Genomic DNA, 27,896 nt, shown 5'->3' on the forward strand with positions numbered 1-27,896 from the left:
AGTTGGTCTAACTCCAAAACCCATACTCTTTCCAGCGCCCCATGCTGCCTCCAACAGTGAGACTTCTTTTGTAAGAGAAGATTTCTCACTTCAGTTTGGCAACTACAGTTTGGGGAAGGGAGAGAAAGAGTGGGCAGGGTAGCAAAGGGAGAAGAGAAAAAAATCATACCATGCCAGTTTCAGACTCAAAGATCACTCTCTAGCTGTCAGTGAAGCCCACAATCACTGTGGAGTTTTATTAAAAAGCAAGAGTTGTAGAAGAATGAAGCGACAGATTTAAAATTAACTTGCCAAACTCCCCATCAATATTTTGACAGTCCCCAAGTACCAGTTCAGCGACCCACTGCACCAACTTGACAACATCAACATAAATTTGTTGGAACAAAAGCTTCTCGAACTCTGTCTTTTCAAGTGAAGCTAATTTTGAGGAGACAGCCATTCTTCTTTCTGCCTTTTTTGGCACCTCTGTGACACGTCCCCCTGGGCAAACCTAAGAGTGCATGTTTTATAAACTTCTATTATCCTTTCACCTCCCTGGGGACTGCCACCCACTTTGGATGCTTAAGTCAAGTAGAGCAGTACTTCTTCCACTCAGGGAGGCACTGAATGAATGAAGACCGGGAAAGAGATCTGCATGCTTGCCACTTTCTGAACACTGACTTGGGTTCCCTTTGGTCTTTATATTTGGAATGAAGATCCGTGATGGCTAACCCAACCAAAATTCTCATTTAGGGCAATGTGCTCTCTGTACCAGCTCTTATAAGCTAACTGCAGTCTGAGTCCCTCTTTGTCTTCACCTAACCACCTCTTACTTACCCTTCACATCTCAGCTTAGACATTAATTTCATCTACCTGGAGTCCTACACCCCATGTGGGCTTGCTCTGGTAGCACCCTGACTTTCACACCTAACACTGCACAGGTCAGTTTATTGAATTTCACTCACTAAGTATCTTTCTTTTGTTAGTGTATGAGTTCAGTAGGTAGAGTGACTACATAATTTATCATGTGATCCAGGGGACTTCTGTCTAGGATATATGCTAAACTGGAGAGGATGTTGGACAACAGTCATAAACTAGACTGTCCTAGTAAAACTAGGATATATGAGCACCCTCCACAGATGGGCATATATCGCAACTGTCAGGCTTTCTGTGTCTCCATTACCTCGAACAGTGGTTAAAATTTTAGTCAGTGTAGCATATTTTTTGAATGAATGAATGAATGTATGTATAAAACAGTTCCTTTTTTTTTAAATAAGTCTCACAGGCAAACTCATAAAATCTTTCTTTCCTTCCTTTCTTCCTTCCTTCCTTCCTTCCTTCCTTCCTTCCTTCCTTCCTTCCTCCCTCCCTCCCTCTCTCCCTCCGTCTCTCTTTCCCTCCCTCCTTCCTTCTCTCCTTGTCATTCTTCCCTCCTTTCTGCCTTCTAACTCGTTAACTACCTACCATGCACCAAGCCCTGTTCACTCTCATTACTGGGCATACAAATAAACATGGCTCTGTCTTGGGAGTGAGAAGGAGAAATAATTAGCATGAGTGAGCATCTACTATGCATCTGTTGCTTTAAACGTTGTATATTATTAATATATATCCAACTATTCAGTGAGGTAGTTAATATGTTCACCTAGACAATGAAGCATAGAGAGAGGTCAGGTGACTTGGCCAAGGTCACACAGCTAATAGCAGCAGAAGTTGAATTCAATTTCAGGTCTGCCAGAGTACAAAGCTGTAGTCTCATCTCTAAACTAAGCTACTGCCTAAACTGTGTAGAAGGAAGGAGAAATATAGGGCAGTACAGGGTGTAAAGAGCTATGGGCTGAGGAGGTTCTTAATCCATGAGCAAAGAAGCTTCTCTAACCCACAAAATCTTATGCTCTCTATCGATGGACATAACAAAAATTCATCTCTAACTTATAGCTACCATTTGTTGAGAACTTAATTGTATAGATACTTTGCTAGGTCTTGGAAATTTATAATAATGAAGAGTCAAGAGTCAAGTTAAGCAGGGAAGGTAAATATCAAATAATCATACAAATATTATTTTTCACAGGTATTTCAGAGAAAAAATAGTATGAGGACCATATAGTATGAGACATTGTATTTTTTATCACTATTTTCACAGATATGAAAAATGAAGCTTGAATGGATAAATGGATCAAGACTGCACTCTACAGAGCTAGGATTTGAACCCACATCTACTTAGCTCCAAAGTCTATGTTGTGTTTCCTTCCCCACTTTTCTCCTGAACAATTCAATCATAACACCCCTAATGAAACAGAGCAAATCCTTCACCACTACTTTTCATGCTCTTTAAACCACAAAGTTTTTAGATGCAGAAAAGATATAACATTGGCTCTTCTCCATAAGCTTGTTGTGGCAATTAAAGAAAAGACAGCACTTGAAGCACTTTGCAGAGTGCCTGGTCCACAGACATGTTCAGTAAATAGCAAATATTATCATCATTAATATTATTAGACAGTATTGAATTACTGACTAAGGTCATGTGGTGGTCCATCACACACGCAATGTCCTGTGTTGTTAGTTAACTTTAACATGGGCATGTTTTCATGGCATTCTCCCATTCCCCTATTGTCCCTACCTTTGAGTCCCTCAGCCTAGCACAGTGATATGAATGGAGCAGAATGTGTGACCAACCAAGTGTTAAAAGAGGAGAGAGAGGCTGTGTTGGGGGGCTTATGACTGTAATCCCAGCACTTTGGGAAGTTGAGGTGGGCGGATCACCCGAAGTTGGGAGTTCGAGACCAGCCTGACCAACATGGAGAAACCGTGTCTCTACTGAAAATACAAAAGTAGACAGGCGTGGTGCTGCATGACTGTGATCCCAGCTACTCGGGAGGCTGAAGCAGGAGAATCACTTGAACCAGGGAGGTGGAGGTTGCGGTGAGCTGAGATTGCACCATTGCACTCCAGCCTGGGCAACAAGAGTGAAACTCTGCCTCAAAAAAAAAAAAAAAAAAAAAAAAAAGGAGGGAGAAACGGATATTTGAATATGGATTTGGAGCCAGACTGTCTGGATTCCAATCCTGGCTCCACCCTTTACCAGCCAAATGACAATGAGAAAATTATTCAGTCTCTTAGCAATTCAGTGTCATCATCTGTTAAAAAATAAGGGAGGGGAGAAGGTTGACAACTCCTCTAGGTCACACTAGAGGTTGTAGAACTGAATGCGTTTGAACAGTGAAGCTGCTGCCTGGGTCTCTTCTTGTGTCACTGGGAGCTCATCCTCAGTCTCCTTTGCTGGTGGCTCTTCACCTCTCTGATGTTAAACCGCAGGACTCAGGGCTCAGGCTCCCCTCTTCTCTATCTACTCCCTAGTGAGTTTGTGTCCTCTCATCTCTTTTCTGTCATCTACATGATAAATAATCTGAAATGTACATTTCAAGTCATGTTTCTCTTCTGAACTGGTATATCCTACTGGCTTCCTGACATCACCATAAGAATATACATTAGACATGGCCAGATGATGGCTATTGACGCTGGATGATGAATGCCTGGGGTTTCATCACACTATGGTCTACTTGTATAAATGATTGCAATGTTTCACAATCAAGTTCATCTTTTAACATTATCAAAAACAAATTTCTCTTTCTATTCCCCTCCCTTGTGCCTGCTCCTCCTGTGGGCTTTCCTGTCTCCGTCAATGGCACATCCGTCACGTCCAACTGCTCAGGCAAAATTCAGGGCACTAACCTTGCCTTCTTCCTTTCTCTCCCTCATCAGTAAATCTAGTTGTCCCACCTTCAGAATACGCACAGAATCTGCCCACCTCTCTCCATGCTGACTTGTCTGAACATGCTCCAATCCACAGTCGTCTGACATCTGGACCACAGCAGTAGACTGGGAACTGCTTTTCCTGATTTCACCCTACCCACTAATGTCTATTCTTCACACTCCAGTAAGATTATAGCCCTTTTCTGCTCAAATAATGCACTAGCTTGGTTTGCTTCTCACGCAGAGTAAAATCCAAGCTACTGCATTTAGGAGTCCCACAGGACCCTATACAAAATGGTCCATACTTCTCCAGTTGGTACCCATTGCCTCTTTATTTGTAACCTTTTTTCCTACTACTTGCCTGCCCCCCTCCACCCTTCCCCTCTGTTCCATCCACCGAGGCTCCTTTTGGTTCACAGAAAATGCTAAGGGTCTTTGAACTCGCTGTGCCTTCTACCTGGAAGCTGTTCCCCAGATATGTGCATAGTTCACTGCCTTGTTTCAGATCTTTGTACAAATGTCACCTTGTCAAATAAGTCTTCTAGCCTGTAAAACATAGAATCCCCTGCCTAAAACCCTCTAGTATGCTTAACTCAACCTGCTTTTCTCCACAGTGTACATAGCTGACAGATTGTATATTTATTTGTTGATTGTCCCCTACACTAGAATATAAACCTTCAGAGCAGGGGTTTTTATATATTTTGTTCAGTATTGTCTTCCTGGTTTCCTAGAACAGTCAGTGTCACAGAATAAGTGCTCAAAAAACATTTTTGATAGAGTGAAGATACAATAGTGTCTGGTGCAGTGTGTCATTGTTATCTTGTTACTTTTACTACTACAATCACTATTGTTACTTGTTACTCTTGCTACTACAATCACTACTACATACAGAAATACTGAAGAGATACCCAAGAAACTAATAAAAATGGGGGACAGGGGAAAAGGATAGAAAAAAACTGAGAAAGGAGTGACATTCCTTATTGGATGTCTTTTATACTGTTTGTGTTTTTAAACTTTGTAACTTTAATGCCTATTAAGAAATCAGTTTAAAAATATGCTGATATGGTTTGGCTGTGTCCCCACTGAAATCTCACCCTGAATTGTGGTTCCCATTATCTCCATGGGTCCTGGGAGAGACCAGGTGAAGATAATTGAATCATGGGGGCCATTTTCCCCATCCTGTTCTCATAATAGTAAGTTAGTTCTAAAGAGATTTGATGGTTTTAAAAGGGGCTTCCCCTTTCACTGGACACTCATTCTCTTTCCTGCTGCCATGTGAAGAGGCACCTTCCGCCATGACTGTAAGTTTCTTAAGGCCTCCCCAGCCATGGGGAACTGTGAGTCCATTAAACCTCTTTCCTTTATAAAATACCCAGTCTTGGGTATGTCCTTACAGTAGCGTGAGAATGAACTAATACATATGCCTACCAAACTGTCGCAGCCAAGGGGATCTAAGGAGATGGACAAGTCAGTGTGAAATGGTGACCAAGATGCTCTTAACCTTCCCATCAGTTTGACTAAACACGAGGCAGGCTTCTCCAGTCTCTAGATCCCTGATCTGCCTTTTCTTAGAGCATTTACTTTAGAAACTTGCAATTGTAAATTCTTTCTCTGCCCCTTTAAGACATAAATCTTTTATAAAGTTTCTTGCCAGTTTTACTACCAGGGACCATCTTTCTCAAGGACGTGGGAGCTATTTCTTTGAAATGTAATCATCGAGGAAGACAGTACCCCTATCTCCCAGTCTCTGTGGAAGGGTGGAAGCCCAACTTCCATGGACACCAATTAGCAAACACAGATGGCCTAATCACAGAGAAATACATTTGCAAAGTCAAGAATAACTCAATGTGCCGGACATATCCTATTGTTCAATCTCCTAATAGTCCTCCAGTACTTTTCCACTTACTCCAGCAATTAAAAACCCTCCTGTCCTTTTCAGTTTCAGTGAAATTGAGTTCAGATCTCTCTCTTCTTCCTCTATTGCAATAGCCTTGAATAAAGTCTTTCTTGCCTGTTTAACATTATCCAGTGTCATTTTGCTTTGATGTCTGTATGCTGAATGGGCTCCTGTATCAGAAAAAGGATATCAGATAAAAACTAAGAAAATCTGAATAAAGTATGAACTTTGGGTAATAATAATGTATCAATATTGATTTATTAATTATAACAAATATACCATACAAACGTAAGAGGATGCTATGGGAAACTGGTTGCAGGGTATATGGGAACTCTCTGTACTATCTTTGTGATTTATCTATAAATCTAAAACTGTTCAAAATAAAAAAAATATATTTTTAAAATCCTATCTGAACCTGGAGGACATTATGCTAAGTGAAATAAGCCAAACACAGAAAGACAAATACTGCACGTTCTCACTTGTATGTGGAATCTAAAAAGTCAAACTCATATTAGAGAGTAGAATGGTGGTTATCAGAGGCAGGGGGTGGGGAGAGGATGAGGAATTGCGGGGAGATGAAGAATAGGGAGAGATTGGTCAAAGGGTACAATGTTTCAATTAGACGGGAGGAGTAAGTTTTAGTCCATTGCTCAGTGTGGTGACCATAGTTAATAATGTATTGTATATTTCAAAATTTTGCTTTGAAAAGTTTTTTAATATTCTCATCACAAAAAGTGAGATGATGAATATGTTTATTAGCTTGATTTAATCATTCCACAGTGTGCACATATATCAAAACATCACATTCTATCTCATAAATATATACAAGTAGTATTTGTACATTAAAAATATATATTAAAAATAACCCTATCTGAGTGGAATATGGAAAAGAACATCCAAGTGTCAGAAAGATCCAGTAAGCAAGGCTCTGACACCAGCTATGGGATGACAGTCAAGTCATCAGATCTCTTTGAGACCCAGTTACCTCATTTATAAAATGACACTTGCAAATCCACTAACATCATGCATTCTCAGTAGTCGCAGAAATTGTCTTAGACAGTACAATGGCTTATGGTCCTCCAATGTCTAACTCTATCCAATAAAACTGTGACCCTTAGTATTTAATTTCTCTCATTAAGAAGAATTCAATCCTATTTTTTTTTCTATGATGGGGGTGACAGTAAAAAACAAGTTTGAACACAGCCTTAGATAATACAAAAAATAAAAAAGTATATTATTTTCCCCTTTATACCAACATTAGACAGAGTTTTGTTCAGCCTGAATCCCCAGAACCTGTCACATAATAAGCACTTGACATGTACTGATTGGCTGGAGCACAAAGCTGAAGCAAATTTAATTGCAATTTAGCTTAATTCTCAAGATGTGTTTCCATCTTCTTTGCAAATACAGCTGCAAAATGCCTCTATGGTCTCTGGGCTTGTTTATTCCCAGTGGCTGGGTCCTCACTAACTCCTAAGAAATAGGGAATTAAGAGAAACTTACAAGCGTATCCTTTAGAGTAACTTTAGTTCTCTGAACTATGGCATGACAAGTAAGAACAATCACTTCATCTTTCTTTCTTTCCTCCTACTCTAGAAAGCATCAAAAAGAAACTGAAGCAGCCTCAAGGTCACTGGGAACTCAGTAAAGAATGAAGAGGCTGACTCAGAGTTTAAGGTTCTTTCAAAGTCCTCAGGCATACAATGAATTAAACAGCCCTGGGCTACTCAAATGCCTGTAGCTTTGACTCCTGGCTTGTGCCTGCTAATTAACTGTCCACTTAATGGGCTCCTCTGAGGATCTCAGGCTACATAAAAAAATAAATGCTCATTTTGGACTCTTAAAAGCCACCTTTGAGGTGTTCCACTAGATTATCATTAATAGTAATTATTCAGTGGTGATGTTACATAAAACCCCAGCCATTGCCCTTGGAGCTTTCTGTATAAATTCACATCCAATAAACTTTGATCATATCTTTCATTAGAACCGTTACTACATACATTTCTATTCAGGGCATCTCTCTGAAATAAAAATATTTCCCTAAAAGTTAATTTTCTTGATACACATGTGTGGGCTTATTAATGTGAGCTTAGAATAGACTTACTGTTTCATTCATCTGGAAGGAATACAAAGAAAGTAATGCTGGCAAATTTGCATCTCACATGATTTCAAGTGTGACAGGACGCATACTACCACACAATTTTGTAGTAAGTGGTATCTCACAGATCCCTGGATTCATGTTGAGGAAAATGTCACTAATACTCCCACATCTTTACAAGGCATTTTAACGTGACTTTTCTCTTTCTTTCTCTCTTTTTTTTTTTGAGATGGAGTCTTACTCCGTCACCCAGGCTAGAGTGCAGTGGTGTGGTGTTGGCTCACTGCAACATCTGCCTCCCTGGTTCAAGCGATTCTCCTGCCTCAGCCTCCCGAGTAGTTGGGATTACAGGCACGCACAACCACACCCGGCTAATTTTTGTGTTTTTAGTAGAGACTGGGTTTCACCATGTTGGCCAGGCTGGTCTTGAACTCCTGACCTCGATGATCTGCCTGCCTCGGCCTCCCAAAATGCTGGGATTGCAGGCGTAAGCTCCCGCACCCAGCCTACCCTTATTTTTCTAATCACCTCTTCCTCCTCTTCATAATTCTCCTGTGAGGCAGGCACTGTTATGTTCCCTGATTTCATGGTGAGAAAATTGAGGCTTAGAAAGGTGATTAGAAGGTGCAAGATCTTACAGCTAGTAATGGCCCACTTTGGTGCTTACATAGCCTTTCCTGATGGAATGTCCATCCTCTGCCCTGGCTTCCTTACCTCTGCAATCCCATCCCTCCACCCCTTCATGACCCACCTTGACGTTCACGTCTGCAGACCCTCTTTGTTCTCATTTGCCTGGAACACTCCCTCACATGCTAACTGTTACTCTAGCCTCCAGGTCTCAGGGAACACTTCTTCCATGGAGTCTTCGCTGTCTCTCACTGAGCAAAATGCACCTGCTGAGTAGTCCCTCTGCACAAGAATAGGGACATCAACTGTCTTCTTCTTCTCTTTACCTCCAGAGATTTTTTTTTTTTTTTTTTTTTTTTTTGAGATGGAGTCTCACTCTGTCACCCAGGCTGGAGTGCAGCGGTGTGATCTTGGCTCACTGCACCTCTGCCTCCCAGGTTCAAGTGATTCTCCTACCTCAGCCTTCCGAGTAGCTGGGATTACAGGCATGCGCCAGCACGCTGGGCTAATTCTTGTATTTTTAGTAGAGAGAGGGTTTCACCATATTGAAAAGAAAGGAAAGACAGGAAAAACAGGAAAGAAAGAGAGAGAGAGAGAGAGAGAGAAAGAAAGAAAGAAAGAAAGAAAGAAAGAAAGAAAGAAAGAAAGAAAGAAAGAAAGAAAGAAAAGAAAGAAAGAAAAGAAAGAGAAAGAAAGAAAGAAAGGTCTCAAACTCCTGGCCTCTAGTGATCCAACTGCCTAGGCCTCCCAAAGTGCTGGGATTACAGGCGTGAGCCACCGCGCCCGGCCCTATCTCCAGAGATTTATAAGACCTGATATAAAACAGGTGTTCAACAAAAACTCGTTAACTCACAAATGAGAACTAGTGGTAAAGCCAGGGCTAGAACTTCTGACCTCAAGTTCATTTCTTTGTCATCATCTTATTCCCTCTTATAATTAATAAAACAATAACAGTAACAAATGACTTCTGAGGTGTGATTTCTTTCTTGAGTGAGATACCAATGTGGATTTACCACAATGTAATACAGTAAAATTTCAGTACTGTGTACTCCATTAAGAATGCATAATGCCTTGACCAGCGGCTGGGCTGGCTCATACCTTAGAAGTGTTTATTTATAAAAGAGATTGCTAAGCACATTAGTGCATTAGCAGTGTAAACAAGATCATGGGGGAAATGGCAGAAGACACTTAAGAGAACAAACTGCCTGGAGTCACTTTGGAAGCACCCATTATGAACAAACAATCACTGTGCTAATTACAATTGCTCTGCTAATTACACTTACTGTGCTAATTACAATCTATCCTTATCTGTTCATAGGTTCCCTAAGGATTTTTCCTTCTGAGCGTTTAGACCAGCCTGAGTTACCGCCTGCATTTGAGTGTAATGAAATTGTGCTTCTTTAAAAATTGTCTCTGCTTCAGATGTCTCAATGATTCAGATAGGCTTTCCCTTTCTAGAAAAAGAACACAGTCAGGGATTTTGAAGCCAGAAATTTAAAACAAAACCAAAAAATGGGGGAAAGGGAGCCGTGAAGACAAGCAAAATGGATTTTGTTGATTTTGTTGTTTTAGCACCTTTTGCAGTCTAGAGACACATTTTTAGGTTAGTTGGAGAACATTTGAAATATACTCTGTATAATTTGTTTTCTTCATAAAATGACCATGTTTGGTATATTTAGAGATGTGAACATTGAGAATAAAATTTAAAAAAATTAAAGCGGCTATTTTTCTTTCTTCTCTTACCATAAATAGGGGGAAAGATTACAGAGGGCTTGTTTAAAAATGGATTCCAATTCCCTGCTCCCCATTAAAAAAATAATAATAATAAAGAGCGTCTTTCACTAGATCTTAATTTTACTACTTACTTTCTGTCCCCAATTAAACTAATGGGTGTTGATGCTATGAGATTTTTGTTTCAGTGATTAAGAATAATAAAGCTTCACTCAGGCCAATGTCTTCTCCCAAATGGATTTCTCGCTACTTTTCCAGGAGTTTGTCTTCAACCTTTGACCTGAAGCAGAATGCAGCCCAGCTCTCTGCTGGTAAGTAGCTTTCTGCTGCATCCAATTATGGCTGAAATTGCAGCGTGGGCACGTAGAGGAGGCTCTAATCCAGGCACCCAACCGTGGCTTCAGCACCCGGGAGTTAGCAGCCTGCCTTCAGTAAGTGCCTTCTCTGTTGGCACCGATCTCTGAGCATCCCTGTGCCCATCAGATAGCAGAGCGGATGAACACAAAATAACCTCTGCTACATTATGCACTGGGGGCCTATTGGATTGCAGGACAGGGCTGTCTCCCCTGGCTGCTGCAAAACTGAAACATATTCTCTACACTCAGTCACTCTAGAGAGAATTACATGCAGAAGACTTCTTTAAGATTCCATGGATCTCTAGCGCCATTGGCCTTGGGACTACTTGGTTCCGGCTTTCAAACTGGCAAATGGAGGAACAACAATTCTCCATTCTCAGACATAACCTAGGCAGCTCGTGTTTCCATCTAGTGTTTAAGTTCAGTTTAACACTTTGCTATTCAAAGCTGGTCCTCTGTACTCACGGACATAAAGATGGGAACAGCAGAAACTGGGGACTACTGATGGGGAAGGAGAAAGGGGACAAGTCTTAAAAACTAAATATTGGGTACTATGCTCAGCACATGAGTAAAGGGATCATTCATTCCCCAAACCTCAGGATCATGCAATATACCCAGGTAAAAAACCTGCACATGTATCCCCTGAATCTCAAAGTTGAAAAAAAAATTAAAAAGAAAAACAAACAAAAAATAATAAAATAAAACACACATAACAATTAACCCAATCATTCTACTCCTAGGAATTTGTCCTACGGATATATTAGTATGCTCAGACATATATACATAAAATTATTCACTGAAATATGTTTTGGAAAAGCCAAAAACCGGAAGCAACCTAGATGTGCATGAATAAAGGAGTGGTTAATAATTATATGATTCAATCATTCAACACATATTCAGCAGGAACTGGGGACACAGCAATGAACAACACAGACAAAAATCCCTGCCCTCATGGAGCATATGTTATCCCTAAGTGGAAAAATATGGCATGCCTGAAACGTAGGAGGAAGATCTATAAACATTGATAGCTCTCCAAGAGCTATGAGTAAGTGAAAAACTCAAGGTGCCGAACAGTATGGCTGGCTAGCTAGCTAGCTAGATATTTAGATCATATGATCCCACTTGGAAACACATATTTTAATTTATTTAAAATTCTGGTGAATACAAAGGAACTTAATGGTCCTTTGGGAAATGGGATTGAGGTCCAGAAAAAAGAGAATCTTAAATATGTCTGAAAAACAAACAAACAAACAAAAAAGCTGGTCTTTGGACTCAGCAGCTAATTTGAAATACAGAGCCTCAGAATTTATTACCTGTGGCCTACTGATGCACAATCTATATTTTAGCAGGCAATTGGTTTGTACATTAGAGTTTGAGAAGCACTGGTATAATTCACGTGTATTGAGTTCTGACTTTAAGCAGACATATGGAAAATTTCCACCTTTAGATAGGGCTTTCATGCATAATAATGATAAGCTATTATTTGCTTCCCAGCTCTTAGAGGATCATATGGTTTAGACCAGGAGTGTCCAATTTTTTGGCTTCCCTGGGCCATGTTGGAAGAAGAATGGTCTTGAGCCACACATAAAATACACTAACACCAATAATAGCTGATATGCAAAAACAAAACAAAACAAAAAAACCTCTTTGTGTGTGTGTGTGTGTGTGTGTGTGTGTGTGTGTGTGTGTGATGGGGTTGCACTCTTGTTGCCCAAGCTGGAGTCCAATGGTGCGATCTCAGCTCACCACAACCTCCACCTCCCAGGTTCAATTGATTCTCCTGCCTCAGCCTTCCTGAGTAGCTGGGATTACAGGCATGTGCCACCACGCCTGGATAATTTTGTATTTTTAGTAGAGACGGGGTTTCTCCATGTTGGACAGGCTGGTCTCAAACTCCTGACCTCAGGCGATCTGCTCGCTTCGGCCTCCTAAAGTGCTGGGATTACAGGCGTGAGCCACCAAGCTGGGCCAAAAACCTCATAATATTTTAAGAAAGTCTACAAATTTGCGCTGGGCCCCATTCAAAGCCATCCTGAGCCACATATGGCTTGTGGGGCTGTGGGTTGGACGAGCTTGGTTTAGACCATGCGCCTGAGCACACATGTTATCTAGAGGCTGTGGAGTGTTTACAAGAGCAGCCCTTCAATCCTGGCTCCATTATTTATATGCTGTGTGGCCTTGAGTGCCATGCTTCGTCTCTCTGGGCTTCAATTTTCTCATGTAAAGAGTATGAGCATCAATCTGCTTTGTCAACATGTGTCATGGGAGAAATATCTGCCTATGCCCCTCAAACACAGGCTTTGAAAGGGATAGAAAACATAGTTTTACAAGATGGGTTAAGCTTTAAGGGTATTGGGAAATGGACAGAGGATGTGATGTGGTGATAATAGGGGAAGAAAATTAGGACAGGTAGTAGGTGAGCGAGACTGATGTGCAGTCCAGCAAGGCTTGCTGGTTAAGCTTCATGCTGTTTGAAAGGGCCTCCTTTCCTATTGGGCAAGTGGCACTTCTATGCTTATCATTAAATTTTTTTGTTTTTGTTTTTGTTTTTTTTGTTTGCTTGTTTTTTTCTGGCGGAGTTTCACTCTTGTTGCCCAGGCTAGAGTGCAGTGGTGCACTCTTGGCTTACTGCAATCTCCGCCTCCTGGGTTCAAGTGATTCTCCGGCCTCAGCCTCCCATGTAGCTGGGATTCCAGGCACCTGCCACCACACCCAGCTCATTTTTTTGTATTCTTTTTTTTTTTTTTTTTTTGAGATGGAGTCTCTCTCTGTCACCCAGGCTGGAGTGCAGTGGCACCATCTTGGCTCACTGCAAGCTCCGCCTCCCGGGTCCATGCCATTCTCTTGCCTCAGCCTCCCGAGTAGCTGGGACTACAGGCGCCCGCCACCACACCCGGCTAATTTTTTGTATTTTTTAAGTAGAGACGGGGTTTCACCATGTTAGCCAGGATGGCCTCAATCTCCTGACCTCATGATCTGCCCACCTCGGCCTCCCAAAGTGCTGGGACTACAGGCATGAGCCACCGCGCCTGGCCTTTTTTGTATTTTTAATAGAGACGGGGTTTCACCATGTTGGCCAGGCTGGTCTCGAACTCCTGACCTTGTGATCCACCCGCCTCGGCCTCCCAAAGTGCTGGGATTACAGGCGTGAGCCACTGCGCCCGGCCTTTTCAGTAAATATTTTTAATATCACCCCGGAGGTGGGAGATTAGCACACCACTGCAACTTTTGGATCTGGGCCCAGGCCCTTTATCAAATTCCACATAGTAAATATGAACACTTAAATCCCACATTCCTAATAAGATGTATTTCACTACAGAATGTTCAGACAGAAAAAAAGGGTGACCCTATAAGACACAGGTGACAGAACACACTGGAGAGATTACGTTTTCCTGAGGCTGTGATTCCACACTGCTAGCTGAGCTGTCCACTTCCCATGACCCTCACCCTCAGAGCATGAAGGGCTGAGCTTCCGCCCCTATCCAGGGCATTTGATGAAAGCACCATGTTTACCAAAACATGTGCTGCTTAGAAGAAGTTGGGAAGATAACCCTGGCTCCAGTCCAGAAATAAGTTTTGCAGGGAATGAAAAAAAAACCATCTTCATCTGCTGTAGGGGTCCTGGAATTGGGGGGAAAGGAATGCCATTTAAGGCAGAGAAAGGAATGGTTATTGGGATCCTACTGTGTGCTGGGAGCTTTGCTTATTTGCCTGTTAAATCCTTGCCAAACTCTTGGGGGTTATTTTAAGGTAAAACACCACTTTCTAGTTGAAGATCTTGAGATTATTGAAGTTAAGAAATTTATCCAAAGCCACACAGCTTGGAAAGGGCAGACACAGGATTTGGACCCTGTTAGTTTTTAACAGCAGCACACCAGCCAAGAAGAGGATCTAGTCCCTGCATAATCCTGCACATGCAAGTGAGCTTTGCTTACAGCTCCTCCTTAGTGATGAACCTGGCAGCCCTCTATGGCACGTGGGTCTTCTGTCTGCCAAGGACAGATATGAAACAGGTTCCAATTCCATTTAATTATCTCAACACCAGGAAGTGGGCATTGTTGCTATTATTCTTAATTTAGGGATGGGGGAAATTGAGGCTTAATGAAATAATGTGCCTATAGTCCCACAGTAGACCAAAGGCAAGCTGGGACTCTGAGTCCAGAGCTGGTCTCTTAAATACAAAGTCATTTTATCCCAAAATTGTTGGATCATGTGAACCACTTGGAAATACTGGTAAAAATTCACTTTCCCGAATCCCTTTTCTGGGAAAAATGGTGGGGCTTGGTGCAGCCCCACGTGATTCTTATGATCAGGTGAATAGGAAAGGCTTCACTAAGCTCCTGGCCATAGGAGTTGAGTAGCAAAAATGCTATGCTTTGTGTCAAATGCTCTCAGCCTCTATCTGATATTTGCACTAGCCTTAATTTACAGAAGAGGCCACAGAAACCAGGGAGAAGAATGGCCAAGGGTGATACAGCAGGAAATGGCAGAGCAGTGTCAGAAACTCATAGGAGCAGAGAGTAGAATTGCAGTTGTCAGGAACTGGGTGAAGGGAAAAATGGGGAGGCAATGACTAAACGGCACAAAGTTTTGGGAATGGTTTTATTATGCAAGATAAATAAGTTCTGGAGATCTATTATATAGTATAGTCCCCATAGCTAACAATACTGTATTGTAGACTCAGATTTCACTAGGATACGTTAAATGTTTTGTTTCGTTTTTTGAGACAGGATCTCACAGTGTCACCCAGGCTGGAATGCAGTGGTGCATTCCAGCTCACTGCAGCCTTAAATTCCTGGGCTCTAGTGATCCTCCCACCTCAGCCTCTCAAGTAGCTGTGACTACTGCTGCACAACACCATGTTCAGCTAACTTAATTTTTTTTTTTTTTTTTTTTTTTTGTAGAAATGTGATATCACTATAATCCTCAGACTGGTCTTGAACTCCTGGGCTCAAGCGACCCTCCCATCTTGGCCTCCCAAAATGCTGGGTGTTAAATGTTCTTAGCATAAAAAACTAGATAAGCAAAGAGGGTGGGAGAAAACTATGGAAGGTAATGGATCTATCTATGGCCTTGATGGTGGTAACGGATTCACTAGTATATACTTATCTCCAAACTAATCAAGTTGTGCACATTAGATAAGAACAGCTTTTTATATGTCAATTATACTTTAATAAAGTGGTTTGAAGAAAGAAAGTTAGCTTTCTAATTCCAGCCCCTATGCTACACCCAACATTGGTCTTGATTCCTGCAGAAGATGTCAGAAAACCTTGGAAACATGGAGCCACACAAAAGAAAAGAGATTTTTTTTTCTGCAAAAAGTTCAGGAGTCAGAATGCCAGGAAAATTCACCCCTTGACTCATCTAATCCAGCCTCCAACTGCTATCCTCAGTGCACTTCTAAGATCTTGCCAATGGTCCCCCAAAGAAGGCAGCAAACTGCTATGTTTCCAAGTGACAAGTTGAGGATTTTGCTAAGAGCTTGAATATTGCAGAATATTGCTCCATAGAGAGGCTTGGGAATAGCCTTGAAAATCAGAAGCTAATGCCTCCTTTTAATTAATACTGTCTCTACTAACAGCCTCTTTTGCTTTTTCTTATTTCAATGAGATCATCATCTATTATAAAGCACACAGACCTGAGAGTGCACAAACACAACTTCCAGGCCTGGTTCTGCCACTAATTCTCTATGGGACCTTGGCATTGGTGCTCCTGTACAGTGTCAGGGTTGCACGCCATGTCTCCAAGCCTTCAGACAGAATATAGTGCAGACAAACAGACTGAGCATTGAAAGACTGGCTTATTCATTTATTAGTGATATAATTTTAGGCAATTTACTTAACCACTGTGAGCCTCAGGTATCCCATCTACAAAAGGGGAGAGTTTAGCCAGGTGCAGTGGCTCACACCTGTAACTACAGCACTTTGGGAGGCTGAGGTGGGAGGATCACTTGAGGCCAGGAGTTCCAGACCAGCCTGGCCAACATGGTGAAACCTCATCTCTACTAAAGATACAAAAACTAGCTGGGCATGGTGGTGCACGCCTGTAATTCCAGCTACTCTGGAGGCTGAGGCAGGAGAATCAGGTCAGCCCAGGAGGCATAGGTTGCAGTGAGCCAAGATCATGCCACTGCACGCCAGCCTGGGCGATAGAGCGAGGCTCTGTCCCAGACAAACAAACAAACAAAAGAGGAGAATTTGTACAAATTGTTCTCCAAGGCTTTTCCAGCTATAAAGTTTGTGGTTCTTCAGTAACTGAAAGAAAGAAATTGACAAGAGAATAGAATGACGTAGTATAGTTCTCAGAGGCTGCAATATGAAACAGGAGAGTGCTGGGAGCCTTGAAGGCATGACTGTTAAGTGAACTTTGGTGTTAAACCCAGATGCTACCACTTTAGCTGTTTGACTGCTAGGCTAGTTAGCCTAATCTCTCTGTGCTTCAGTGTCCCACAAATATGTCTGTGCCTTTGCTTCTCAGTGTCTTACGATGTGCTGAGATAAGATAGCATGTCTTATTGTAAGACGCATCATAAGACAGCATGTCTCTGTCCAATCCTTTGAGATAGCAATGGGACTTAATTTGACCAGAAATAGAAGCAAAATTTCACTGCTAGGAGAAAGTTATGACAGCCAAGTTTGTTTCTCACTATGAAAGCATTAATGGAAGCACAGAAAGGTCAGTCTAGATTTCCAAATACCAGAATGGCCAGGGCCCCTGCCATTCAGGGAGAGGCATGTAGTATGACCAACACATAAAAACTTTCACACTCAGGCCACTGAAGTTTGAAATTGTTTGTTCCCAAGACACAAACTAATGTATTCTGACTGATACATTCATTTCCTTTTATTCATAAAGCCAAGTTGTTAATGGCTCCTTTGCAATAGGTGTGAAAAGATCAAATGAAAAAACACATAAAGTATTTAGCATAGGACCAGACACATAAAAAATGTACACACCATTAATGGTGGGGGGGCGGGAGGGAAAGAGGTGGAAGGGAGGGGAAAGAAGGTTTCAGAAGCAGCATGTTTAATTAATCACCTCTTAGGAAGGCACTAGAAAAATCATAGGCCAGAACGGCTTTGGAGACCACTTAATAAGAACTGACTCAGTATCCTCAGTGGGGGAATGAGTGAGTGCTACTGACAAAGACCAGCTTTCCTTGAATCCTTATAGAAAGCCCTTCTGTCTTGCCAGGCATGGGTTGTGGGTGCTGAATCCCCAAATCCCACATCTTACCCCAAACTGTCCTCTTATGCTACACAATATGCACATCTGATAAGCAGACAAGATTGAAAAGTCCCTCTCTAATAAATCTCTCATGAGCTCCTCCAGCTCTTTGCAGATCATTCTTGAGGACCTATGGGCAAATGCCTGCTGCCAGCAGACCTATCTTATTTATGATGAGGCTTTTGCAAAATCTACCACTGCAATTTGCTCAGTCCCCATTCCCAAGCGACTTTTCATTCCTGCCATTTCTGAGACACCAGGTTCAATAATAGTTCTTGACTGATGTTTATCTAAATCTCTGCAATCTATAACCAAAGTTTACCTTTCTTCCTTATAGGAATGAAGTAGAATGAATGTGGGTAAGAGAGTGGGGGGCGGAGAGTAAAAAACAAACAAATAAACATCAAATACCACCAATCTTTGGTGAGTTTATCTCACTTGAACAGTCTGTCAATTCCCACACTGATCAAGAGCAAAGGAAAGGGGACGGATCACTAAGACCAACACTGTGCACTGGAAGGGATAAGAAACAACAAAGCTTGACATCACTTACTGGATTTGGGGGCAATTTGGAAGCGAAATCATTGGCTCTTCACATTTCCACAGAACTTGACATTTTACCAAAGGCTTCATTCATGTCAATTTCAACCTAATTCCTAATCCAGTGGTCTCTCTCAGCACCATCCAGTCTCTCAAAACAAGCCCCATTCCCTTCCTAGGAATAAACTGTATTTTGACTTTTGTATGAACTCTGTGTCCTTCCTTGATCTTTTCATGTCTCCTTCAGTCCTTCCATCTTGCACACATTTCCCCCTTCCCCGCCTTCTGCTGTCTGTCTCTGTACCTCCTTAACTCTGTTCACTGCTCTACATCTCTTCTTAATTCTTTCTTTGCTTGCTGTTCCCTCCTGCTGTGACATAGACTGTTCTTTAGTGTCTCCTCTGTTTTTACCTCTCTCTCCCTGCCTCTGCTCTGTCTGTCTGACTGAGTCTCCTTGTCACTCTTTCCCTATCTTTATCTTTCATGTGAGTCCCTTAATGTGCACCATGCTTAATTTTTGCACACAGTGCAAACCCTTGGAGCGGTCAGGAAATATCACCACATGATCACTCCCCAGGAACAGGCTGTAGCCTACATGCAGTGACCTGAAGAGGTAGCTCCCCATGGAGTGGTCTTTGCCTAAGATCCCTCCTTAGTTATAAGTTTGGTCTCCCCCTGTGGCACCTGGGTCCTCACTACACTGAGAACAGGGATAGAATACATGGCTGTCCTCATCACATGCTGATATGGGATATAAAGTAGTTGCATACATCCTTTATTGCAGAACAAGAAACCAGGGGCACTGGTTTGGGAGTCAGAAACTAACTTTCAGTGTGAGAGGAGTTCCAATCACTGTGAATATTGAGCCAGTTATATTATTTCCTGAGCTTCCGTTTCTCCATCTGTACAAGTAAGGTCTGAAATAGTTAATCTTTAAGTTCTTGTCTAGTTCAGAGACATTACATTTTTAAGCGCTTTGTAAAGCAGAAATCCGGGTTGCTCTTTCAGAGATTCAAGAGAGGAAATGAAAACACAGACCTCTCTTATATCAGCAGTTGCTAGGTGGGGTGATCTAGGCAGGAGCAGGGAGGAGTACAAAGCAGAACTGCAGCTGTCACACAGGAGACACTAGCTGGTAGAGAGTTTGATATCCTAGGCCAGGCAATTGTCAGGAAATGAGGCATATGGTGAGACGGCTGGTGGCAGTACTTGCTGGCTACTCTCTAGGGCTGGACCAGAGATTACTTAGAGGAGGGAGGAAAGGAAGTAGTAGGAGGAGAGAAATGACAACTGCATTTGATGCTGAAATACTTGCAGGCTTTCAGGAATGTGAAGGACAAAGGAGCTCCATCCTCTCTGCTGTCTGGAGCTCAGGAAGGGAGACTTGAAAAAGACAAATTTACGGCTGGGCGGGGTGGCTCACGCCTGTAATCCCAGCACTTTGGGAGGTCAAGGTGGGTGGATCACGAGGTCAGGAGTTTGAGACCAGTCTGACCAACATAGTGAAACCCCGTCTCTACTAAAAATACAAATTAGCCAGGTGTGGTGTGTGCCTGTAATCCCAGCTACTTGGGAGGCTGAGGCAGGAGAATCACGTGAACCTGGGAGGTGGAGGTTACAGTGAGCCAAGATCACACCACTGCACTCCACATTCCAGCCCAGGCAACAGTGTGAGGCTCTGTCTCAAAAAAAAAAAAAAAAAAAAAGAAAGAAAAGAAAGAAAGGAAAAGATAAATTTAGACTCATCAGAAGTGGCTTGCTTTTCCACATGGGGAGGCAACTGACTTAGCATGGTTCCAAGAGGATACATGGTCTGGAGATAGAAATGATTGCAAAGAAAGTTTAGCTGAAGCCAAGAATGACGGAGCTGAAATGGAATGGATTGCTCTAATATAATGGTGGTAGTCTTGGAAGTTTTCTAAATCTTGAGGCTGTCATCAAAAGAGAAAATCCTGGTCTGTTCACTATACTCTCCTCCATGGGCAAATCAGGGCACTTAGGCTCTGGCTGTTCAGAGGCAATCCAGGGTTGAGAAGTTGGAAACAATGAGCAGAGTGTTTGAGGCGGAACAATGACTTCTAATGGACCTAAAATTGTGTCTGGGACTGGACAGTCCTAGGCCATGTTCTTTCCTTCCTTCCTTCCTTCCTTCCTTCCTTCCTTCCTTCCTTCCCTTCTCCTTCCTTCCTTCCTTCCTTCCTTCCTTCCTTCCTTCCTTCCTTCCTTCCTTCCTTCCTCCTTTCTTTTTTGACATGGAGTCTGGCTCTGTCACCGAGGCTGGAGTGCAGTAGCACTATCTCGGCTCACTGCAAGCTCTGCCTTCCGAGTTCACACCCTTCTCCTGCCTCAGCCTCCCAAGTAGCTGGGACTATAGGTGGCCGCCACCATGCCCGGCTACTTTCTTGTATTTTTAGTAGAGACAGGGTTTCACCATGTTAGCTAGGATGGTCTCGATCTCCTGACCTCATGATCCACCCGCCTCAGCCTCCCAAAGTGCTGGGATTACAGGCATGAGCCACCACGCCCAGCGGTGCCATGCTCTTTCTCACTGATGAGTCTGTTGGCCACGGGAAGATAAGCACTCCAAGCAGTCAGAAGATCTGAGAACATGGGCTGGTCCCACAATGGCTTGCTTTGTGACCAAGTCCTTTCTCTGTGTATAAAATGAGATCCCAGGATTTAATGAAGTTTGTTCAGGATCTAGCCTCTTACTACCCATGTGGATCATTCTTTTGGACCAAGCTATTCTTCACACAAGAGAATTGTACATTGGCTCAATTATAAAATGCCAGCCACTCTGAGAGCTGCTGTGAGAAAGGAAACTCCATAAAACATACAATGTACCTATGGAAATGGCTGGCTTCTGTTAAAAGCACCCCGTTTTAAAGATGATGCAGTAGAATTATGCTTCTCATGGGTGGGGCTGGGATTTGAAGGCATGTTCATTGGCAATCTGTTTTCTTGACTCCCACTCTTGCTTATCCATATGTCTGGGCCTTTGCAGGCTGCTTCCTGGACAGGAAAATGCCCTTTAACTCTTATCTCTCCCAAGAGGCATTATTCTTTGCTATCACTTCAAACCTCAGTTCACAAGCTTTGTCCTTTGAGAAGCCCTTTATCTTTCCTTCTAATTCCTTTTAACAGGCTTCCCATGGGAACTCTTTGGAAACCATTGTCTTTCCTTGGAACACTGCTTTGCAAATTAAATTTTTCTATTTTTTTTTAAACTTGTATGTGTCATCTTGCAAGCTTTTAAATTTCTTCCTCAAAGAGAAGGAATAATTCCTTTATTTTTTAATTTTGTACTCCAAGCAGCATTATTCTATCTATGATGTTGCTCAAGATACACTTTCATAGACCATTAAAATTATAGAAAACTAGTATCATAGAATCTCAGCATTAAACTGCAGTTCATCCAGACTATCCTTAAATTTTCCCCAGATATTTTCCTGATTTTTGTTCTTTTTTTTTTAATAGAGACAAGTGTTCACTCTGTTGCCCAGACTGGATTGCAGTGGCATGATCATAGCTCACTGTAACCTTGAATGGCCAGGCTCAAGTGATGGTCCTGCCTCAGCCTCCTGAGTAGCTGGGACTACAAACATGTACCAAGTTCGAATAACTTTTTTTTTTTTTTTTGAGACAGAGTCTCACTCTGTCATTCAGGCTGGAGTGCAGTGACGCGATCTCAGCTCACTGCAAGCTCTGCCTCCTGGGTTCACGCTATTCTCCTGCCTCAGCCTCCTGAGTAGCTGGGACTACAGGTGCCCGCCACTACGCCTGGCTATTTTTTTGTATTTTTAGTAGGGATGGGGTTTCGCTGTGTTAGACAGGATGGTCTCAATCTCCTTACCACATGATCTGCCTGCCTCAGCCTCCCAAAGTGCTGGGATTATAGGCGTGAGCCACCACACCCAACCCAGTTTTAAAACAATTTTTTTTTTTTTTAGCAGCGATGGAGTCTTGCAAAGTTACCTAGGCTGTTCTCAAACTCTTGGGCTCAAATGATCCTCCCACCTAGGCCTCCCATGGTGTTGGAATTACAGGTGTGAGCCACCATGCCTGGCTCAGAGCTTTTCCAGTAAAGTAGCATTCAGTCTCTGCTTGAGCAACTGAGTCGTGGATCCACCCGCCAACGATACCTAAAGTGTCAGAGGGGCTATTTCTATCTCATTTTCCACCTTATGCCCAATAACCAGCATGGTATATGGGAAAGAGGAGATTCTCAAAGAGTGTATGATGATTACGAGGATGAACAGTTTTAGTGAATTCACATCTATGTTCTCATTCTCTAAAATGGAGTAACAGGGTATGCTGAATTGAAATACAAGAGCAAGGTTTTAGAGCCAGCTGGAGTTACATCTGATTCCTGACTCTACCTCTTACTAGATGATGATCTTGAGAAAGTCACTCAACCTCTTTGGATTAATTTCTCAATTGTAAAATGGAGGTCATAGTGCCTCCAGTGATTCTAATAATGAAGCTAAAATGAAATTATCTTGGCTCTCCTACTTCCTAGAAGGGAGTCTTTGGAAAGCTACTTTAGATTTCTGTTTCTCTTCTCTAGAAAAAGGATGATAATAACTCCTGCCTCACAGGATCATTGTGAAGATTACATAAGTTAATAGATAAAAAATACTTAGAAAACCCTTTCGTATATGCTGAATCAACGTTAGTGGACATTATTATTGTTAGTAGTAGTAGTTAGTAGTAAAGAGCTTGACACAGAATAATTATTAATAAACAGCAACCATTATTACCACTCATAATACAATTATCACTACTATTAGTAAGATGATGGAATGGAAACGATGATTATAATGGTGACTTATTACTAGTTCTGACTTTTATTGATATGACCTCAAATGATTAGAAGAAACTTGCTTTGTGATAATATCTTATTTTTTTATGCAAACATGGTTAAAAGTATAATGTGTGTGTGTGTGTGTGTGTGTGTGTGTGTGTTTAGATAATCCTTTTCTATACATACAACAAATCTCACTCTACTAGCTTATGGTTCTTCAAGCATTGAGGCATGAGTAAGTCACCACTTAAGGTTTCTCTTCTTTAGGCAGAACAGTTCCAGTTTCTTCAACTGTCCAAGGAAACCCTTTACCAATATCTTGCTTGTTTAATCCTCACATAATCTGGCCAACCTAGCCATCGCTCACTATTGAGTGAAAAAAAGCAATTTCTAAACAGCCTTACTGGGATTTGGGGCGTGTGTGTGTGTGTGTGTGTGTGTGTGTGTGTGCAGGCAGACAGGAAAAAACAGAGAGAAAGAGAGAAGTAGAAATTTAAAAGTATTCAGGAAAATGTTAATTCTAGGTATTTCTGGGTGATGGGATTTTTATTTTCTACTACATTAAATGTCTTTATTTTTGAACTGCCTGAACAGCATACAAAAATACTTATTTTTCAGTAGACTGAAAGATTAATTAATGTTTTTCAAAATGCCATTAACTGTACTTATATGATAATTTAAGATTGAATTTAAAATGTGTGGATAGAGCTAGGAAAATGGCAAAGTGGGACAAATATATGCTAGGACCATGAAAAAGAAACCTCATGGAATAAATTTTGCTTACTTTCCACACTCCTTAAGAGGGTACCTGTGAGCTTAAAGTGATGCTGGCCAGAATAACAGGTCTCTACCCCATTGTGCCCATGGCTTCCTCCCTGTGCCCAGGTTGTTTTTCAGTCATGCAGACCAGCAATGTGCAAGTATCTACAGCATACCTAAAGGTCATCTGGAAGACTTGGCCTTGGTTCACATGTTGGGTCCGGTTGTTGTAACCATGTAGCATCTCTCCAAAGAGGGTATCATTGAATTTGGAGTCAGGTTTGAGGCACTTGGGGCCCTCGCAGACATCTGACAGCATTAAGCAGGATTTTCCATCAGGAGCCAGTTTGTACTCCTCCACACAACTGTATGATAAAACAGAGCTCAGAATTAGCTTCACATCCTGAATGCCCCCATTGGGGGTGACCTAAAACCGAGGCCTCCTTTCCCTGCAAAACAGGTCAGAGTTTAGGAAGGAGACAGCTATTCTGCCTGGAATCTATCTAGGGCACAGATGTCTAGAGAGAAGCACATTAATACTGCAAATTGGTAAATTCAAGGAAAGTCATTTGTGACATTTTGGAGGACTCAAGGGGACACCAGCGTGCACGTTCACACACAAAGCAAATTTAAAAACTGTTTCCCATGAACACACAGACTTTAAAAAGCATGACAGACCAATTCAGAGGGAATCATCAACTAGTGTCTCAAACCAGAATCTATTCCCAGTACATCTGTCAACCAAGGTTGAAGACTGTGTAGCAAATACAAGGTTTTTATCATCCTGGTAGCTTGGAGGTGAAAACTTCCAGGACCATGGACAGCACAAGGCTTCTGTTCACTTAAGGATTTTAGCAGCCTCCGTTGGTCTAACAGCCAGAAAAGCCCTTGACAAACCTTTGAGACAGGGGTGGCCTCATCTATGGACAAAACAGGCATCTGAATAAGGTGTGGAAACAATATTTGCAATTTGAAAAGATTTGCAGTGACAAATCTCAGAGAGGCGTGGGCTGGAGGGGATGGGGATGGTTGGGGCAAGAAATCAGAGATCTCAGCCCCTGAAAAATCATTCCAGAAACTGGAATTCTATGAGTGTCTACCTTTTCAAAGTTCAGCGCTAAGCACTAGGAGTATGGTGCACATAAATAAGACAGACAAGAGAATGGTCTGTGAGATTGGACAGACCTGTACAAATGCCATTTTCCTCCTTGTGACCTATGTGAACATGAGTGAGTCATTTAACTTCTAAGATCGCCAGTTTGCTCATGTGTAAAATAGAGTAGACACTCCTACCTTAATTCAGTAGGATGCTATAAGGTCATATGATACATTGGCCACAAAAAAACGGGAATTGTAATATACTTAACCCAATAATCATAACAGTGGTAGTAATGGTGTTATTTCTATTTATTGAGCATGTACTATTCACTGAACACTTTATGTATTTATTATCTAACCATGAAGAAAGAAAGAGTAATATAATCATTTCTGCTTTACACATAAGCAAAATAAGGAGCCAAGAAATAAAGCATGTCATACTGTGAGTAAGTAGCAAAGTTGATATTCAAATTTAGTTCTGTTAGAAAAAGGGATGTTTGTCTATTTTTGTCTCCTCCAAATCTAGTGCTTTCTATGTGCACAAAATGACCCTGGTTGGGTTATGCCAGTTTGAGAAAGTAAACAGCAGGCAATCTCTTATTTGCCTTTCTTTCAAAGGGTGTAGCAAAGATTCAGTGAAACTAACTGCAAAGGGACTCAGAAACTCAGATGGGAGAAGGAAGAGGCTCTGTATGGTGGTTTGGAAAGAAAATGTACACAGGTTGTGGGAACCAGTAGCTGATACTACAGATACAGAGCTGAACTGGAGGCAGAAAGAAGACAAGCATAGCTGAAAACTTGACCCAGGACCATGCTAGTGAAAAGCCAGGAAATCTCATGCATGAAGCAAACTCACTGTTTCCTTGCTTTCCCCTAATCCCTGGCGTACTGCGCTGATGCACTGATTGTCTTTCTAATGTTCACATGTTCCTTTCCATAGTACAGTGGGGAAATCTCTTGGAAAAGGGCCCTGTCTCAGAGCCTTGGTAAAGTATATCCCCTTCTTTTTGCATCTGTTAAATATTACTAAGTCCCTTTTAATACAGTTGCAGTGCAGATGAAATGAGTGTATATGGAAGTGAATCATATATGGTGAGTGCTTGATAAAGTCTAGTTCCATCCATTTATTCAGAAAATATGGAGAAATGGTTTACTGGGTACACTGGCTAAAGTTCTCTCTCTCTTTCTTTCTCTCACCCTCCACACATACCCATATCCCTGTGTTACTGTGAATAAATATATTATTGTTGAAGATGAGTAAACATTATCAAAGTCTGGCTGGGTGCAGTGGCTCACGCCTATAATCCCAACACTTTAGGAGACTGAGGTGGGTGGATCATGAGGTCAGGCATTTGACACCAGCCCGGCCAACATACTGAAATCCTGTCTCTACTAAAAATAAAAAATAAAAAAAATTAGCCAGGCATGGTGGCAGGTGCCTGTAATCCCAGCTACTTGGGAGGCAGAGGCAGGAGAATCACTTGAACCTGGGAAGCAGAGGCTGTAGTGAGCCAAGATCATGCCACTGCACTCCAGCCCAGCCAACAGTGTGAGACTCCATCTCAAAAACAAAACAAAACAAAACAAAACAAAACAAGACAAACCATTATCAAAGTCTATAGAGTAAAATATGGAAATTCTTCATTTCCCACTCCTCACTTCCTGTCCCAGAGGTCACCATTGTTAATTTTTATGTGCTCTTCCAGGAGTTTTTCAATGCATTTAAATACATATTGTGTGTGTGTGTGTGTGTGTGTGTGTGTTTGTGTATACATACACATTTCTTTGAATTTGTAGACTAAATTGGGGGGATTTATATAAACACACATATGCACACACACATATCATAATAAACTCATAAACAGAATTAAACTATATATTGTTGTGAGACATGCATTGGCACCTGATGCTATTTCTTGGAGATCTTTTCAAAACACTACACATATAGATCTATCTTTTTTAATGGTTATTTGGCATTGCACAGTATAAACGTACCATAATGCTTTTAACTAATTTTTATTGATGGGCACTTTGGCTGTTTATAGCTGTTTGTTATTACAAACAGTGCCATAATGAAGATCTTTGCACATATATCATTGTCCCCAACTATGTATTTCTATAAAACAGATACTCCGAAAAGAAATTGCTTGGTCAATGTTTTATGAATTTTAAAATTTTGATAGATCTACTAAATAGTCGCCTGTAGAATCTCTACCCGTTTACAATCCTATAATTGATGAATGGGAGATCCCATTTTTCTACATCTTTCATGTTCATTACTGCCAGTCTAGAATAGGAAAAATAACTCATTTTTGTTTGGATTTGCATTTCCCTTGTTACTGATTAAGTTCAGCATCTTTTCATGTTATGGTCACTTGTATTTCTCCTTCTGTAGATTATCCATTAATATGCATTGACCATTTTCCTATTGTGATATTTGCCTTTTTCTTTGTATTGGTTTATATATGCTCTAAATATTTTCTGGGTAGTTATCCTTCACCTTCCACATATATTAACATTTTTTTTCCAGTCTGTGTTTGTATTTTAATCTTGCTTTTGACATCTTATTACCTCTTTCTTCTGGTCTTTGTGTCTGAAATCTGTGCAATATTTAGCAACCCACAAGATGATGAAATATATTTCTGTATATTATTGTAGTATTGTATAGGTTTAAAAAATCTTTGGTTATTTAATATGTATGGCATTTATTTTCGAATGTAGTATGAGTGGTTATTTTAACTTAACTATTTTTTAAAATGGGTAGCCAATTGTCTGAAGTGTCTGACCTTTCAACAACAAATTTGAAATGTTATTTTTTTTACATGTGCAATCCCTACATATGCCATATATACATGTTTGGTGTTTTTCCTGTGTAATTATCTGTATATTCCTGCAGTAATTCCAAGCTGTTCTAGTTATTATAGCTTTATAGCCTGTTTTGGATATAGTAATAAAGTAATACTCCTCCCCTTCATCAACACTAGTTTTCTATTTCTAAATTTCCTGACTGCTCTTCCATATTTTTCCTTT

The 27,896-nt window shown here is 41.4% G+C and overlaps 1 protein-coding gene across 5 annotated transcripts in view; it reads right to left on the bottom strand.

Annotated features, from left to right (window-relative positions):
* ASTN2 (astrotactin 2) overlaps positions 1-27,896 on the bottom strand; it is a 1,014,740-nt gene that overhangs the window by 364,251 nt on the left and 622,593 nt on the right. For all 5 annotated transcript variants that reach the window (XM_030817705.1, XM_030817704.1, XM_030817702.1 and 2 more), the window contains one exon: positions 23,945-24,133. In XM_030817705.1, coding sequence (XP_030673565.1) covers positions 23,945-24,133 — 189 coding nt within the window. The remainder of the gene's footprint in view (positions 1-23,944; positions 24,134-27,896) is intronic.

This window comes from Nomascus leucogenys, chromosome 8 (assembly GCF_006542625.1).
Source record: "Nomascus leucogenys isolate Asia chromosome 8, Asia_NLE_v1, whole genome shotgun sequence".
NCBI lineage: Eukaryota > Metazoa > Chordata > Mammalia > Primates > Hylobatidae > Nomascus > Nomascus leucogenys.